At 42.4% G+C, this 17,020-nt stretch overlaps 1 protein-coding gene across 2 annotated transcripts in view; it reads right to left on the bottom strand.

Annotated features, from left to right (window-relative positions):
- The window catches only part of ABCG1 (ATP binding cassette subfamily G member 1), a 60,012-nt gene that overhangs the window by 10,487 nt on the left and 32,505 nt on the right, over positions 1-17,020 (bottom strand). For both annotated transcript variants that reach the window (XM_030950328.1, XM_030950339.1), the window contains exons 3-13: positions 12,421-12,538; positions 11,544-11,676; positions 10,088-10,138; positions 7,929-8,074; positions 7,068-7,191; positions 5,604-5,718; positions 4,321-4,469; positions 4,064-4,165; positions 2,790-2,958; positions 1,910-2,010; positions 255-413 (exon numbers count right to left, since the gene is read on the bottom strand). In XM_030950328.1, coding sequence (XP_030806188.1) covers positions 255-413; positions 1,910-2,010; positions 2,790-2,958; positions 4,064-4,165; positions 4,321-4,469; positions 5,604-5,718; positions 7,068-7,191; positions 7,929-8,074; positions 10,088-10,138; positions 11,544-11,676; positions 12,421-12,538 — 1,367 coding nt within the window. The remainder of the gene's footprint in view (positions 1-254; positions 414-1,909; positions 2,011-2,789; positions 2,959-4,063; positions 4,166-4,320; positions 4,470-5,603; positions 5,719-7,067; positions 7,192-7,928; positions 8,075-10,087; positions 10,139-11,543; positions 11,677-12,420; positions 12,539-17,020) is intronic.

The raw sequence follows: 17,020 nt of genomic DNA, 5'->3' as shown, positions 1-17,020 counted from the left end.
CTACCCTGACCCATAGGATGTCAGCTCCTGTTCTGACTCTGTCAGTGTTGGGGGTATTTTTGTTTGTACTATTGCATTTGTATATTTCTTTTTACCCTAATAAAGACCTGTTATTCCTATTCCCATATTTTTGCGTGAGAGCCCCTTAATTCCAAAATCATAATAATTCGTAGGGATGAGGTTTACATTCTCCATTTCAAGGGAGGCTCCTGCCTTCCTCAGCAGACACCTGCCTTTCCAAACCAGGACAATACCTGTAGGGACGTGGAGGCTGCCCCTATGAGCAGGCCCAGGGACTGAGCCACCAGGGATGTCATGGTGCCCAGGGCGGCGAAGAGGACGAAGCGCAGCGCGTCCGAGGGCTGGGAGGTCATCCAGTACACGATGCTGCAGTAGGCCACGGGGAACATGATCTGCAAGGACAAGCACGGGCAGTGAGCCCCTGACAGCCAGACACTCACTGCCACTCTGAGTGGCGCAAAAACATGGTGGGGGGGGTCACAGACATCTTTTATGGAAAATCCTTTCCTTGGGATTTTTTCCTCCTGAGAAGCTGAGAGGCCTCAGGAACAAAATGTAAACAATGGTTATCTGCTGCTGTGGAATGCAACAGGTGCATCTGTGATTGGTCTCATGTTGGTTGTTTCTAATTAATGGCCAATCACAGTCCAGCTGGCTCAGGCCCTCTGTCCGAGACACAAGCCTTTGTTATCATTCTTTCTTTTTCTATTCTTGGCTAAGCCTTCTGATGAAATCCTTTCTTCTATTCTTTTAGTATAGTTTTAATAAAATATATATTATAAAACAATAAATCAGCCTTCTGAAATATGGAGTCAGATTCTCATCTCTTCCCTCATCCTGGGACCCCTGTGAACACGGTCACAGGGGGGTTCCCATTAATCCACAGCTCTCAGCCTTTCCATGACATGACAGGTGGAGGATACCTGTCTTTCTGACGGGCATTTAAAAAAAGGATTCCACTCCCAACCCTTCACCCTCCTGTGTCACGGACATATTTTATGAAAAATCCTTTTGCTAGGATTTTTTCTCCTGAGAAGCCTCAGAGGAAAAGAAAAACAATAACTATCTGGTGCTGTGGAATGCAACAGGTGCATCTTTGACTGGTCTCAAGTGGTTGTTTCTAATTAATGGCCAATCACAGTCCAGCTGTCTCAGACTCTCTGGTCAGTCATAAGATTTTATTATCATTCCATTCCTTTCTATTCCTTTCCAGCCTTCTGATGAAATCCTTTCTTCTATTTTTAGCAGAGTTTTAATATATCATTTTCTTTAATATAATACATATCATAAAATAATAAATCAGCCTTCTGAAACATGGAGTCAAGATTCTCATCTCTTCCCTTGTCCTGAGTCCCCTGCAAACACCACCACACTGCCTGGAATGAGGCTTGGAGTGACTCAGGGCTGCCCCCATCACTCTGCACAGCTCCTGAAAGGTGCCTGTGCTCACCTGGGGCTGGGCTCTTTCTCCAGCAGCACTGACACAACCAGAGCACACAGCCTCCAGCTGCACCAAGGGAAATACAGGTTGGATAGCAGGGAAAAGGTTTTTCCAGCAAGGGTGAGAAAGTTCTGGAATGGCTGCCCGGGGAGGTGGTGCAGTCCCCATCCCTGGGTGTGTTTAACAAAGCCTGGATGTGGCACTGGGGGCCAGGGTTCAGTTGAGCTGTTGGGGCTGGGTTGGACTTGATGGTCTTGAAATTCTCTTCCAACCCAGTGATTCTGGGAATTCTGTGAATTCTGATTCATCCCTGAAGCTTCACCAGACACATCTGCACACTTTCCCCACTATTGCAATGGATAAAATACCAGTACCAATCTTCTGGCAAGAGGGTTTGTCATTCATGAACTGAAATGGTTCTGTTTTATTGAAGAGTAGAGCATGTACCTGGAAAGGAACATCAGCCATGGTCTTGGCCAGGTAATAGGCTTTCAGGCTGTACCAGTAGTTCAGATGCTCTCTGAGGAATACTCCCATCTCAAGGGGAACTGCAGAGAACACAGATGATTCTGTCAGATTGGCAGGGGGCAATGCTGCTTCACATAAAAACAACACAAATGTTGTTGTTAAACACATAAAAACAAGATTTATCCATGTCTGATCCTGCACTGCTGCAGTGCCAGGGTGGGACTGGAACTCTCAGGTTTTTGACAGAGCAGCAAAAGTTTCAGTGATTTGTAATGAGATATAAAATGTCAGCCCCTAGAGCTGCTCACTGTTGGGACTATGGACCAGTCTACTCAGATGATGTGAACCCCCCTTAAAGAGGATTTTTCAATTAAAAGTGGTGTCAAAACATAAAGAACCTGGTTATTCTTTGTGGTCCAACAGGCAATCCAGAGTAACAGCACTCCCAGAGCAAGTATGAAACAGTCCATTCTGCAGGAGTTTGCTTCTGACACCACATGAATGAGCTGATTTTATGCAGGAATCATAACTTGGAAGCCCCAGAGAAATTATTCCATCCTCCCTAAGTCCAACCACGAGCTCAGGGCATGGCTGAGCTGCTCTGGGATAAGGAGAAATTCCAGTCCAGGGCTGTGACACTGAACTGTGCTGGGAAACACTGGGCAAACTGGGCAGGGAGCAGTGCCACTGGCCAAACCTGTTCCTGCTTGCACAGTAGTGCTTCTCTGGGTATAAAATTCACCCCCCCACCTGTCTTAGAGGCAGAATCCCAAGTCAGACGCTGTCTCACACCAACCCAGGAACATTCCAGCATTCCAGCCCCCCCTCCCCGTGCTGTGACACGGCACCCAGCACTCACAGGTGAGGACAGTGGGCATGAGAGCGGCGAACATGAGGAACAGCATGGAGAAAAAGAGGAACCCCGAGTTGCTGAGGACTTTCTTGGCCTCATTTCCAATGCCCAAGTAGAGCAATCCGATGAGCAGCCCAATGCCAATGTGTGAGGTGATCCTCAGGTGGGTCAGGACCTGTGGTAAGCAAAGAGTGGCACTTATCAGGAAGCCTGGGCTCAAAAGCAGTGACAGTGGGGCTGAAATTGGATAGACTGCAGGAAAGGAGCACTTATGTCCAGAAAATCTTATATGGAAACCATGGAGTGGTTTGGGTTGGAAGGTTAAAGATCACCAAGTTCCAATGCCCTGCCATGAGAAATGTTCATTTCCTTCTGGGTGACAAAAATTATGAGCTTCCCATGAAAATTTCTTCCAGGTAATAGAGGCAGAAACTGCAAATGCTGCAAGCTGAAATCTCCCTGTCTGACAATATCATGGAGCCACTGGCTCCTATTCATCAGGGGAAAGAGACTTTCTGACTAAAAGATGAATTTCCCCAGAGCAGAAGAGAAGCAGAAAAGGCATTTCAGGCTTGTGTAGACCCAAGTAACTTCATCAGGAATAAATTAGCTTTCTGTGCCTTCTCTGCAACACAGTATTCCCAAAAGCAGCTTGGAAGAGCAAAAGAAATAATAACATTGGGAACAACTGCAAGCCTTTAGAGTCAAGCAGGAAAAAAATATATTAAAAACAACACTGTCCTTCAATCTATGCATCAGCAAATCAGTTACAGTTTCTCCTGATTTTAATTCATTAACTTAATTAATCCCTGTTGACAAATGCACTTATAAAAATCAGGAAGGGAGAACAAGTTATGGCAAAGAAGCAGAAACTTTTTATCTACAGATTTTCTATTTCCAAAAAGGAAGATTTTAAGTGGTAACATTACAGCACACTGAAGTTATTATCTCTGCCATCCTGAATTTTCTGGAAAACCTAATTTTGTGACACAGCACTACAACTTCCCACTCACTTTTCAGTAGGATTGATAACTGTATAAGGGACCTGCCAGCACAAAGGGGATTTGAACTTTGGGTTTTTAGGCCAGGTGCTTCTGAGTGCTGTGTAGAAAGCTGTCATTGACAATGAAGATGATAAACAGCAAGACTGAGAGATCAGCCTCTTCCCTTTGGAATTCTGTGATAATTCATGGATGGGCTGCTGGACAGGACCTTTGAGGAGCCTCACACCCAGCTGGACAGACTTTTTGGCCACAAAAGTTACTATCACTTATTCTTACCGAGTCCCTCATGATGGTGAGGAAAGTCCTTTTGAAGAGGATGCAGAACTGGGTGAGGCAGCTGGCAGAGAAGCTGTGGCAGCCTTCTGTGGAGGAGGAGTCCTGCAGGAACAACACACAGAGAACAAACCCCTTCCTCTGCAGCCTTGCTTTTCATTCACAAAAGCCCACTCACATCAGCTGAGCGTGCCCAGAGACTCCTCCACCGAGGGGGGATTTAAATTCCCTCCCTCCCCCTGCAGAGATGCACCAAATACCTCCTCAGAGGGCCGGTGCCACAGGAAGGGGTTCAGCTCGTGCTCCCCGGGCACGTCTCTCTTGTAGTCGGAGTCACAAATCCTCTCCCTGACAGCCCGGACCAGGCGGCTGCTCTGGTCCCCGTACTCGCCCGAGGCCACTTCCATCACTGCAAAACACAATTTGGAGTTTCCGCTTTGCTGTCGCACACATCTTCTCATGAAAAATCCTTTCCTTGGGATTTTTCCTCCTGAGAAGCTGAGAGGCCTCAGGAACAAAATGTAAACAATGATTATCTGCTGTTGTGGAATGCAACAGGTGCATCTGTGATTGGCCCATGTTGGTTGTTACTAATTAATGGCCAATCACAGCCCAGCTGGTTCGGACTCACTGTCCAAGACACAAACTTTGTTATCATTCTTTCCTTGCAATTCTTAGCTAGCCTTCTGATGAAATGCTTTCTTCTATTCTTTTAGTATCATTTAATGTAATATATATCATAAAATAATAAATCAGCCTTCTGAAACATGGAGTCAGATCCTCGTCTCTTCCCTCACCCAAGAACCCCTGTGAACACTGTCACACTTTGCAAAGGTTGAAATTACTGCTTTACAAAGGTTGAAATTACAGCTGACCTGGTACAAGCCTTGTTGTTAAATCCCCTTGATGCACTGACAAGACCAGATTTTTAATTTTTAATATTTTTTTTTTTAGTACAGGCTTTAAAATACCTAAAATGCCACGTGCAAATTTATATCTGTACACAAACAACATTTAAGTTTTTGAATTTATCTTTCCATAAATCTTCAGAGAGATCTCTTCATCCTGGAAGTTAAATGAAGCAGTTCAGAGGAAAGGCAGTGGATACAGAAAATAGACAAAAATCTATTTTTGTGGCACTTTCCATTTTTTTTTAAGATACAACACTGAAAAAACCCTCAATGCTCTAAACTGTACTACTGCTCAAGATAAAACAAGCAGAACGCCGAAGCCACTTTAAAAAGTTACCAATATTAGTTACTATGAAACACTAAAGAATACACTTTATTTTTCATTTCCTGAACCTGGACTGCTAAGAGAGGAATAGTCACTAAATTATACCACTAGGTGGCATTCAAATTACTTTGGAAAAAAAAAATCTGATTACTTTTATTTTGAATTTTGGTTCATATACGGAAAAGCACATAGGTATATATGCACAGAAGTATAAATCACACCATGGTTCCCCTTACCCTGAAGGTGATAAAATTATAAAATGATAACATACAAAAGAAATGAAATAAACTATTCAAGCTGTCCTTACCAAAATCTGCTGGGTTGTGGTAGGTTGGACAATTCAGCCCCAAATCTCTCAAGTAAGGGACAAGGTTTGTCACCTTCCCACGGTAAATGCACTGACCTTGACTTAGAACATAGAGCTGGGAAACAAGAAGAAAAGAAGAGAAAAAAAATAGAAGAAAAAGAAATAAGAAAAAAATGTGAAATAGTCTCAACGGAGAATAACCAAGTTCTTTAGGTTTTGACACCGCTTTTAACTGAAAAATCCTCTTTAACAGAGGTTGAGATCATCTGAGTAGACTGGTTCATAGTCTCAACAGCGAAAAGAAAAAAAGAAAAAAAAAGAAAAGAAGTAAGAAAAAATGTGAGATAGCATCAAAATATTTGAACCTGTTGCCTGATAACATCTCCTTGTCCTTGTGGGAAGAACACCTTGGGAAGATCTGTCACCACTGGAAATTAACTTTGCATGGAATCACAACTAATGGAAAATTTAAAGCCTGGAGCTGGAATTCTGCACACATTGCCTGCAGGACTTCAAACACATTAACACAGAAACACACTCACTGCAGCCTTTGGCACAGGCTGAAAATAGGCAAGGAGCTGGAGAGCCAAGCCATCTAATTTCCACACATTGTGGATATTTTGGGCAGGGATGGAAGGAGAGCTGGGACAGCACAGCAACAGCAAACAGCTCCATCACTCTCACTTTTAGCCACGATTTGGACTTTAAATAAACTCCCTGCCAGACTGGCAATCTGCAAGAGTTTGTTCACCTGTGGTGGTGGAGGTTTTCTCTCAGCTCTCACAGGACTAATCTAAATCCTCTGACAAGACTAAAATACATTTTTTTATCTAATCTAAACACACATGGTCCACATGCCATTGTTGGCTTGGAGAAAAGTTCTCCAACTGACTTAATTTCAATTAATTTTCAATACTAAATTCAGTTGTTATTATTGTTTCATGTGAATTAACTCTGCTCAATCTACACCTGTGTATCTGGGATGCACAGATATATTGCAGACATTGACTCTGCAGCTCTCCTGCTTTTATATTGCTCTAATTTACTTCAGTGACAGCTCAGTGCAAGGAGCAGCTCTGGCTGAAGGCATCATAATCACCAGGGCAATAATGTTGATTTCACAAACCTAACAGCAACATTCTTCACAAACATTACACATAAATAAAGGAAGAAGGCAGAGAAGAAGGGAAAAAAATAATAAAAAAGTATATTTTGCTGTTATTTATTTAATTTCTTTATATGATTTGAAGCCATCAACTAGAATTATTCATGTTTTTTGATTAAAGAGGTGGTTATGCCTTTTTGATGGTTTTTTGGTTTTTTGATGGTTTTTGATGGTTTTTGGTGGTTTTTGATGGTTTTTTGATTAAAAGGTTATTATTAAAGATTAAAACCTTTCAAGGTGATGCCATGAAAGCATAAGCACCCTGAACCACACATGCAGAGAAAGTCTGAGAGCAATACCTGGTCAAAGAGCTCAAACAGCTTTGCACTGGGCTGGTGAATCGTGCAGATGATGGATCTGCCACCCTGGGCCAAAGCCTTCATCAGAGAGACCACCTGAAAACACGATGCACTGTCCAAGCCACTGGAAAAAAAAACCCAAACAAGTTTGTTATCCACAGGCACCACTCAAAACCAGCACATGCATTTGCTACGAGGTATCCCATTATTATCCTTTTACAAATCTTCTCTGCAGCAGTTTCAGTTTATCATATGCCAACCTTATGCTTGTGCTTCTCCATCAGGCTTTTAATTAAGTTGGAAGCATGCCTGAGAATGAAAAAGAGTATTCTCAAAGCTGTCTTAAGGGACTTCTGCATTTTAGAGCTGCAGATTTAAATGCTCCCAGCTTTAATGAACAGATACATATTCATAGCTTTGCCAGCCTCCTCCCAGGCTGATCACATTCATTACCAAAAGTCACATTTTAAAATGTTTATATTCAAGCAGTCTTTGCTGGAAAAATAAAATCCATGCCACAATATTTTCCTCTCTTTTCCTTCCTTTCTTTCCAGTTTGTGAACGCTTTAAATGTTACTTACAGCCCTACAGACCAGCAGTTTGTGTCTGCTTTAAATATTATTTACAAACCTACAACCCAGCAGTTTGTGTCTGCTTTGAATTTTACTCACAGCCCCACAGCCCAGCAGTGACCCAAGGCACCAAGAACCCAAAGCAAATTATTTCTTGGCCTAATTCAGTGCTTGCAGACAACACAAAATGAGCCTTTCCCAGGGATTTAGAGGGGAATAGCTTTTCTGTAGCTCTCTTCTACTATGCAAAACCATCTTTGCCTGTGTTTGATTTTTGGCCTTGAAGTACCTGGTGGGTTCATCAAAGAACATGACAGGGGGGTTGTTCACCAGCTCCAGAGCAATGGCCAGGCGTTTCCTCTGGCCCCCAGAGAGACTCCCAGTCCTCGTGTTGGCACAGGTCAGCAAACCAAGGGCTGTCAGAATTTCCTTCACCTGGAGGGAGCAGAACATTCCAGGCTGTTGGAACATGAAAAACCTCCAGCCCCTTCACTGATTTGCATGGAGGTTGCAGACCAGCTCACAACTTTGTTTCATCACCCACATAAAGCCTTTTCTCAAATAATGTGTTTATTAGTCATTTATTAGACTCAGTGTTAACAGTTTTTTCTGCCATTTACTGTTTTGACCCAAATTCTGCTTGTTTGTCCTGCATGACCTCACTCAGTGAAGAGGTGAAAAAGGAGTGGAAATCAGATCTTCTGTGGCTGTGTATTTATGGGTATGGCACTGACATCAAAAGGGCTTTGCAGCATGTGAGGGGTCCTTGCACAGTGAAACCAAGAAGATTCTTTCAACAGAACTCTGGGGCTGCCTCTACAAGGGATCTATGACAAAAACCAGTGGTTTCTGTAGAGCAGTGACCTGCTTTATCTCATCTCTTGTCCACAGTATCCTCTTTCAAGTGCAGCCATTGATTTCGGATGTTTTCATTCCACTCAGGGTCAATGCAGTTGTTACAGGGACTCTCAGATGTTTGGGATTCCCTCAAGGCACAGCCTCAGGAAGGGCACAGCTCATCTCAGGACTTTTAGAGCAAAAGGAGCACAATCCCAGGCTCTGGGATTTTTTCTCTTTCAGTGACTGTAGATCTGGGCTGGTAGCCCTATGTAAGGGAAATATCTCTTTGGCTTCAATAAAAGGATGGACACAAAAATGAGTGAATCCATGAGCTACATTGCTCATTCAATTAACAAACTCCACCACTTCAGAGGTAGAAAGCAGACATTTAATACTTCACTGAAGTTTAGGAAACAGACCCCACCAATTTTCAAAGCATCAACTGTTTGGATGGAGAGAGTTTTCCAGAAATAATGCCTGACTTGGTGAAAACTGGTGAGACCAGCCAGGGCCTGACCCTTTGCTTGTCCTGATTTTGATTTCCAGGAGTTCTCTCTCCCAGAAAGGGGGAGTAAAAAAATAACAAAACCCACTAAGCCTTGTTTCTCAGAGGAAAAAGCCCAGCTACCTCATTCCCTTTATGTCTGGGAAGGGTAAACAGGACTCAGGCAGCACAAGCAAGGGCAGCTAGGAACATAAACTGTGGTTCACCTGAGGATTTTCATCATCCCTGCTTTAAACAGGAGTCTGCAATCCTGCTGGCACAAGTGTATAAATTCATAACATTAATCTGTGATAAATGTTTACACTCCAATTTGCAACAATAAAATGAATTATCTTCTCCTGCACAGGCCAGTAACACCAACTAGAAAATTCTTCTAACATGTGTTGAATAAACACAGCCCAGATTTTAACTCAAAGAGCTGCTTGTAATTACAGTGACAGTGTGAACAAGTGAATTAACTTGCTTGGCCTAACTTCACTAAAGTGTAAATGAACTAAGGCTTAACAATTAAGTTAACAGGTGTTTCTATAGAAATTTGCTTTCCAATAAGAAAACAACCTGTGTTTCTTTTCTTCACAACAAGCTGATTCCTGTAAGTTTCCCTTTCTGATTTTCAAGGATTCTTTTGAGTCTGAAGAAATGCCCAATTGCTCCAATTTGGAAATAAACACAGAGAAAGGACAGTCACAAAACCAGCTGATCTACCCAGGGAGTTGCCATAGGTTTCATATTTCAGGAGAAGTTGTGCTTTTCCCCATGGATGGGTTAGAGGAGCACAGGTCCTCATGCAGGTCCAGCTGGGTGATTTATCTCACCCCACATGAGATGCACACTGGAGAACCCAAGGTGCATTAACAGGAATCCTGCAGAGCCTGGGGATTTGTTTCAGTAAACCTTTTACAATTTTCCAGTCTTGTACAGAAAGCAGCTTTCATGGAGACTGCAGTGAACATTCCCTCCCCATGACACATGTCAGCCTAGGGAATATGAATTATTCTGTCGCTGCAGGTCCAGTGCAGTTCAGTGTTAGATAAAAATGTCTGCTTCACAGAGCTCACTTCTTGGCATCCCCCAAATTCCAGTCTGATGGGCACTGTACATACCATTTCTCTCCTCCCTTCATCTTTCTCTTGAAGTTTCAGATGAGCAGACACCTGGAATGCAAAACAGTGGAATTTGATTTTTGAGCTGGCCTGAAGCACAACCACCACTTAGAGGAGATGTCTCAGGCACAGCACTCCAAGGTACCACTTAAACAACTCCTTTCAACCCAGTCAGAAAATCTGAACTGGAACTACAATGTTCCAGTCACAAGCATCACATTTTTCTGTGCAGTGAATAACTGAGTTTAATTTGACTCAGGCAAAGCACCTGAGAGAAAGTGTATTTAAAAAGAGGCCATTCTGCAAGTCAAAGAGCTTTACAGGAAGATGGGAAAGTGTCATATTTTGCACATCCAAAAACTTCCCAGATAATCCTAGAAACAGAGTTTATTTGTGCTTCATTCTCACTGTAAGGATAACTGAACTCTGCCATTCTCCAGCATGCAAACAAGTGAGCAGAGAAATAAATAATCTTATGAAAGGTGTCATCTGCTGTCCTGAAAGGCAGCTCCACAAAACATCATGATTAACCTTTATTAAAAGCAATTAAACTGTTAGGTAATTATTTTTTGTCAGAGACTTGATTGATTAATTTTAGACAGCAACTATAATCTGGGCCAAATTCTGCAGAAGTGGTCCCGTGGGATTCTGATGAAAACACTCAAGTAAACAAAAGAGACAAAAAACTTCTCCACAGAAAAGAGCCTTGCAGAAAATCAGCCATATAAAACCTGGAGTGATTTCTTCTGGCCTTAAAATTTGTGAATTGAGCTGGCACAGTGTGAGCAACCTGAGCCTTGTTTTGATAATAACTTCTGAGAAAAACTGGCTCCTTTCTCAAGCTGAGCTACAGACACTTCCAGACTAACTGGTCAAGTTGGCAATTCATAAACTTGCTGACGTGATGCAAAACAATGAGAAGAATTAACATTGCCTGTGCATCTTGGACTTACTCTGTTCCTGTTCTCTTCCCCATGAAAGAGATTTTATAAAATGAAAGAGATTTTATAAAATGCCTTTATTTTAAAAAAGGCACAAAAGAGTAGAAGTAGCAGAGAGATCACACTGAAGTGTAAATACCAATTTTCAGTCAGAACATGAAAGATGGGGAGAAAGAGAGAGAGATGAGGTTACTCATCCAGCACCCAAGCAAACAGATGGTCCCTACAAAGGCTCCTTCGTGAAGAACTTCAGGTTCTATTCTCTACATCTAAGGAGCAGACACTTAGACCTCCTTCCAAATCACAATGCTGGGCACAAACTGGAAATTATAAAGCCAAAGAAGGATGAGCCTGACACGGAATTCAAGGCATCACCAAATGCCAAGAACTCTCCCTGCGCGCGACCGACAGGGACGACATCTTGTGGCATTGCCAGGGGCAGGACCAAGGGCACAACACCAACCATTCTCCATTTTCTGCTGCTCAGATAAGTTAGAGCAAGGAACAAAGCTCACCATCATAGCTTCCTGGACAGTGAGGTGAGGAAGGAGCATGTCATCCTGCATGATGTAGCAGGAGACCTTGCGGAAGGAGCGCAGGTCGCGGGGCTGCCCGTTGATGAGGATTTCTCCTTTCATCCCCGTCTCTCTGAAACCAAACAACAACAGCCAGAGGTGAATCTCACCATCACTTGTGCTGCCAAATGACTGAGCACCTGGAAGTCTTAGGTAGTTGCTGCCCCTGTGAAATAAATTTGGTTGACTGGATAAAAACCAAATTATTTCCTGATTACGCTTTCTTTCATATAAAGCTTCATGCTATGATGCTGAAAATTTTACTCAAAATGTGTGCTGTTCTATATAAATCTGAAAATATATCAAGAAATCAAAGGTGGGGGTTTCTTTTAGATTTCTCTATCCTGTTCCTTATGCCCCAAATGACAAGACAGAGACACCTTGTATGGCCATACAAGAGGGGATTTAGAAAAATGAAGCACAGTCACTGCATTTTGGGGAAGAAGACATCAACATTATGAAGTGGTAACTAAAAAGAGTCGATTTTTCAAGTGTTTATGTGATTTTAAAAAACATCACAAACATAAGACACTGAGTCAGATTTGTTACGCAGCCAAAAAAGCAGATTTTCTTTATATGTGTGTTTTTTGGGTTTTTAAATTGCTTTTTATTTTTGGAACAGACCTGTTAAGAGATAAATCCCAAGTGACCAAAACAGGACACAGAGGAAAAAAGATAAGCAAAAAGGATCTAATTCAAAATCTTTGAAGTGCCTCTTTTTGACAAACTCTAGGCCAAAATTTCTTCTTCTGTTGTCTCCAAGGAGCCCTCAGGCTCAGTGATTTTATCCTAACTTGGGATTTTCATTGGTACTGACCTGTATCCTGCCAGAATATTCATAAGCGTTGACTTCCCAGCTCCTGAAGGTCCCATAATTGCAACGAGTTCTCCACTGCTGAACTTCCCTGAAATTCCTTTCAAAAGGGTCTTATAACCTGGAAAAAGGAAAGAAAAGTTCACTGAACCCTTAATCACATCCGGGGAGCAATGAAAGTTCATTTCCATTGAATATTGATGACAAGCAGGCATTAACAGCCACCTCCTGAGAGGCTGATGCCAACATCAGCACGCTGCAATAGCCAAAATAACTATCAAAATAACTATCAAAGTAACTATCAAAATCCAAATTGTGAGCAGGAGCAGCAGTTCCTGCCATGACACAAATGGGATTACAGGGTCTCACACTCTTGCCTCACTGCAGGATGGTTTTTAAACAGGGCTATGAAACTTTGCTGCCATTCTCTAAGTGGCAGCAATATAAAATACTAAACTGCTATAACACTATAAATACTCTGAGTCCTCTCAGAGGATTTTACCAGGATGCTGTTAAAATATCCAACACTCCAAGTTAACAGTCTTGGAGCAGGCTGCCCTCCAATCACTGCAGTTTCAGTGCCAAAATTCTGCCCTCTCACCAAAACAGCAACTTCTTAGGGAGAGCAACAGCCAAGATCTCAAAGACCTTTTTCCATAAAAGAAATGGAAAAAAATGTCCTGTATGATAAGAACTCAGCAAAAGGAGATACACAAACTTCCTCAATCTCTTGCCACAAGAACTCTCTTACCAGAGGAACTCCAAAGGCTTTTCTAGACAGGGAGACTGACCACAGGAACTGTAAAAACAATTTCTAGGGAAAATTTCTAGTTAAGAACATGCAGGGTGTTCTTCTCATTTAGATTAATCCATTCCAAAACTTCATGCCACCACAATTACATCCTCAGGCAAGGATGTTCTAGAGTGACAACACCACCTCCTTCAAACATTTCAACTTATTTCTGATTTAATTATCTTTGCCAGTAAACCTTTATTAGAAGTCTTTACTCCATGTTTATTCTAAGCATAAGCAAACTGTGCTCCAAGGAGAATTCCAGATTCGGACCAACTGTATCCACCTTGCCCTGAAGGATTTCCATGTAAAGGCATAAAAACTGTGTAAGAAAGGTGGGGAGAGCCCTGACCAGCATTTAAATTTTTCAGGCTCTCTTTCCCTTTTGTCTTTTTTTTTCTTTGCTCGCTTATTTATTTTAATTGCCAGTGCATCTAGCTAAATCTTTTAATAATAAAAAAATGCTAAGTAAGGTGTCAAAAGCCAGTCTCACATGTTGGCAATGTTTATGTGGTTCAATTAAAACTGAAACAGAAGGGTGGAAAATCCATTTAAATGCAGAGTCAGGGTTTGGCAATCCATTTTGCCACCCTGGTGGACAAAAAGGCAGGATGTAAATGCCACATGTAAACTACCCCAGAGCTCTGATGATCAGCACTGTAAAAAACCCCAAATTGTCTGCAAACTCCTAGAAGAAAAGAATTGTGGGTTATCTTCTGATTTCTCCTTCTTCCTAACTTCATTTTTTTGTTTTCATCTCCACTTATTCTCTTTCAATTTTCTTCTTGTCACCATTCTTGATTCACACTCCTCCTGTGCCACAAGAGAGCAAATTTTACACCAAAAACAATGTCATGCTGCTGTGGGGTCTCCCAAATCCACAGCAAATCCTCTTCCCCAGCCCACCCCAGCCCAGGGGCAATGCAGTAGCCACAAAACCTCTCTAGAAATATCTGATCCTTCAATTTTCATGGCAAATGTCCTAGAAAATGTAACTGACCAAATGGATCAAAACAACCATTTTCTTGAGTGCCTTTTTTTTTTTAAACAGGCCAGTAATTTTTCACTATAAATCTTGCCCTGGACCTAGAGGAAACAACTTGTTTGGAAGGCACCAGGGTCACAGGTACGAAAATAGCAGAGTATCCACACAGACTGGTTTATGGCACCAGTCCTGAAAAGGAAAGCAAGGACAATCTATCAAAAGCAACAGCAGCTCTGAGGAGAGAAATCCATGGCACTCCACAAGGTCAAGCAGCTTGTCCTTCACACCAAGGTCCTCATTTCCACAGCAGCATCTGAAGGCAAAGGAACAATCAGGCCTTTCAGGCATGGCAATATTTAATAAACTGGATCTGCAGGAACAAAGTCCTTCATTCTCCCTCTTCTGTGTAGTGAGAACCTGCTCCCTCCCAACTCTGTTAAACCTGTAAGAGACTTAAATATTAGAATGTGCCACCAATTATTTGCATTATGCACCAGGCAGTAAATATTGCACAAGCTCGTGAGGGAGGATTAAAAAATGTACACTGCCATCAACGAGGGGCATGCAAGCTAAAATACAAGCTCAGCAGCTGCAAACATGTGGAAACATAGATATCACTGCCTAAAACCGAAACCTTTCCTCTCCCTACATACGACTGTGAGATTTAACATTACACACATTAAAGTCACTTTTCCAGAGTTTCACAAGTGATGATTGGTTTATCTTTAACTGCAGTACCTTCCCCCTCATGACCTTCACGTGTTCCTGCCCCTCTGATACAGTTTTCCATTTTAAGTATCCTGCACACGATGTTAAATCAGAGCAGGACTCATCACAGAGACACAGAATCAGCTTGGAAAAGACCTCCAAGGTCATCAAGTCCAAGCTTTGACTGATCATCACCCTGTCAATTAGGACAGAGGGCCACATCCAGTCATTCCCTGGATACCTCCTCCCTGAGCAACCCCTTCCCATGCCTGACCACCCTTTTCCATGGAGAAATCCCTCCTGAAATTCTCAGCAAGTCATTTGCAATACAGTAGAAAAATATGCTTTAAGCAGAAATAGAAGAAAAGCCCCAAAACTATGAATATTAGATTAGGACCCTAATCACTGGCATTTTAAGTTGCTACAACCCCAAACTCGTCTCCTCCTTTGGCTGGAAGGGCATAATAAGCTTTTCCATTCCAAAGGTTAATTTAGCAAACCCACAAAAAGATTTGACACTGTGGCAGCAGTGTGGTGCCCCAGTATAATCCTTTATGAGGAATTAAAGTCCCCTGAACAACCACAGTCTCCCCTTTCAGCATATTGAGGCTAATCTTCAACTGAATCAGTTGACCTAAAACTTCTATACGGGGCCACATGTGCTTCACGAGAAACAGATTATGCATGTGGAGGGGATTGTGTTCTCACTGTGAGGGCCTGTTCCAGTGTATCCATCTGCCATACATCAGGAATTTCTCACTGCCTTCAACCCCAGCAGCCCTGTCACCCTGTTCTTCTGAAGTTCTTCCAAGCCTTCTGATGTTTACATTTTTGTGATGGAGTTTCTCACGCACTTTTCATGTCAATAATGATTGTTTTGAGTTCCTTTCTGGAGGAGGAGAGAATTGATGGACTGTTGGTTTGACCAGTGTGGTTGGAGAGGCGGCAATTTCATCCTCCAAGCCACGGTCACTTTTGGAATTCTATAAATATTGAGGTCCAGAAATAAATGTGGCTTTTTGGCCTTGGACATCTCAGCGTGTGAGTGTCGTTCATTTTGTGTTGTACTGAGACACAGCCCACTCATTTTCCTCAGTCCCTGGACCAAGGAGCTTGGATATGGCAGAGTTTGGATATGGCAGAGCTTGGATATGACAGAGTTTGGATATGGCAAGTTGAATAGCAATTTATTTAATGATATGACAAGTTTGGATATAGCAGTTTGATATGGCAGATGGATATAGCAAGTTGATAAGAGTTGATATAGCAGAGTTATATGGAGAATTTGGATATGGCAGAGCTTGGATATGACAGAGTTTGGATATGGCAAAGTTTGGATATAGCAGAATTTGGATTTGGCAGAGCTTGGATATGACAGAGTTTGGATATGGCAGAATTTGGATATAGCAGAGCTTGGATATGACAGAGTCTGGATATGGCAGAGCTTGGATATAGCAGAATTTGGATTTCGCAGAGCTTGGATATGACAGAGTTTGGATATGGCAGAGCTTGGATATAGCAGAGTTTGGATATAGCAGAGCAAGGATATGGCAGAGCTTGGATATAGCAGAGCTTGGATATGGCAGAGTTTGGATATGGCAGAGCTTGGATATGGCAGAGCTTGGATATGTTGGATATGGTAGAGTTTGGATATGGCAGAGCTTGGATATGGCAGAGCTTCAATATGGCAGAGTTTGGATATGGCAGAGCTTGGATATGGCAGAGCTTGGATATGGCAGAGCTTGGATTTAGCAGAGCTTCAATATGGCAGAGTTTGGATATGGCAGAGCTTGGATTTAGCAGAGCTTCAATATGGCAGAGTTTGGATATGGCAGAGTTTGGATATGGCAGAGTTTGGATATGGCAGAGCTGGGATATGGCAGAATTTGGATATGACAGAGATGGGATATGGCAGAATTTGGATATGGCAGAGCTGGGATATGGCAGAATTTGGATATGACAGAGTTTGGATATGGCACAGTTTGGATATGGCAGAGTTTGGATATGGCAGAGCCTGGATATGGCAGAGACTGGATAGAGTAGAGTTTGGATATGGCAGAGTTCAATGGGAGCTCAAAGCCAGCTCACTCCAGGGTGGGTGCACACCTTGGGCTGTT

The sequence above is a fragment of the Camarhynchus parvulus genome, chromosome 1 (assembly GCF_901933205.1).
Source record: "Camarhynchus parvulus chromosome 1, STF_HiC, whole genome shotgun sequence".
Lineage (NCBI taxonomy): Eukaryota > Metazoa > Chordata > Aves > Passeriformes > Thraupidae > Camarhynchus > Camarhynchus parvulus.
Note: the sequence above shows the minus strand (reverse complement) of the source record. Positions and strands in the feature narration are given on the sequence as shown.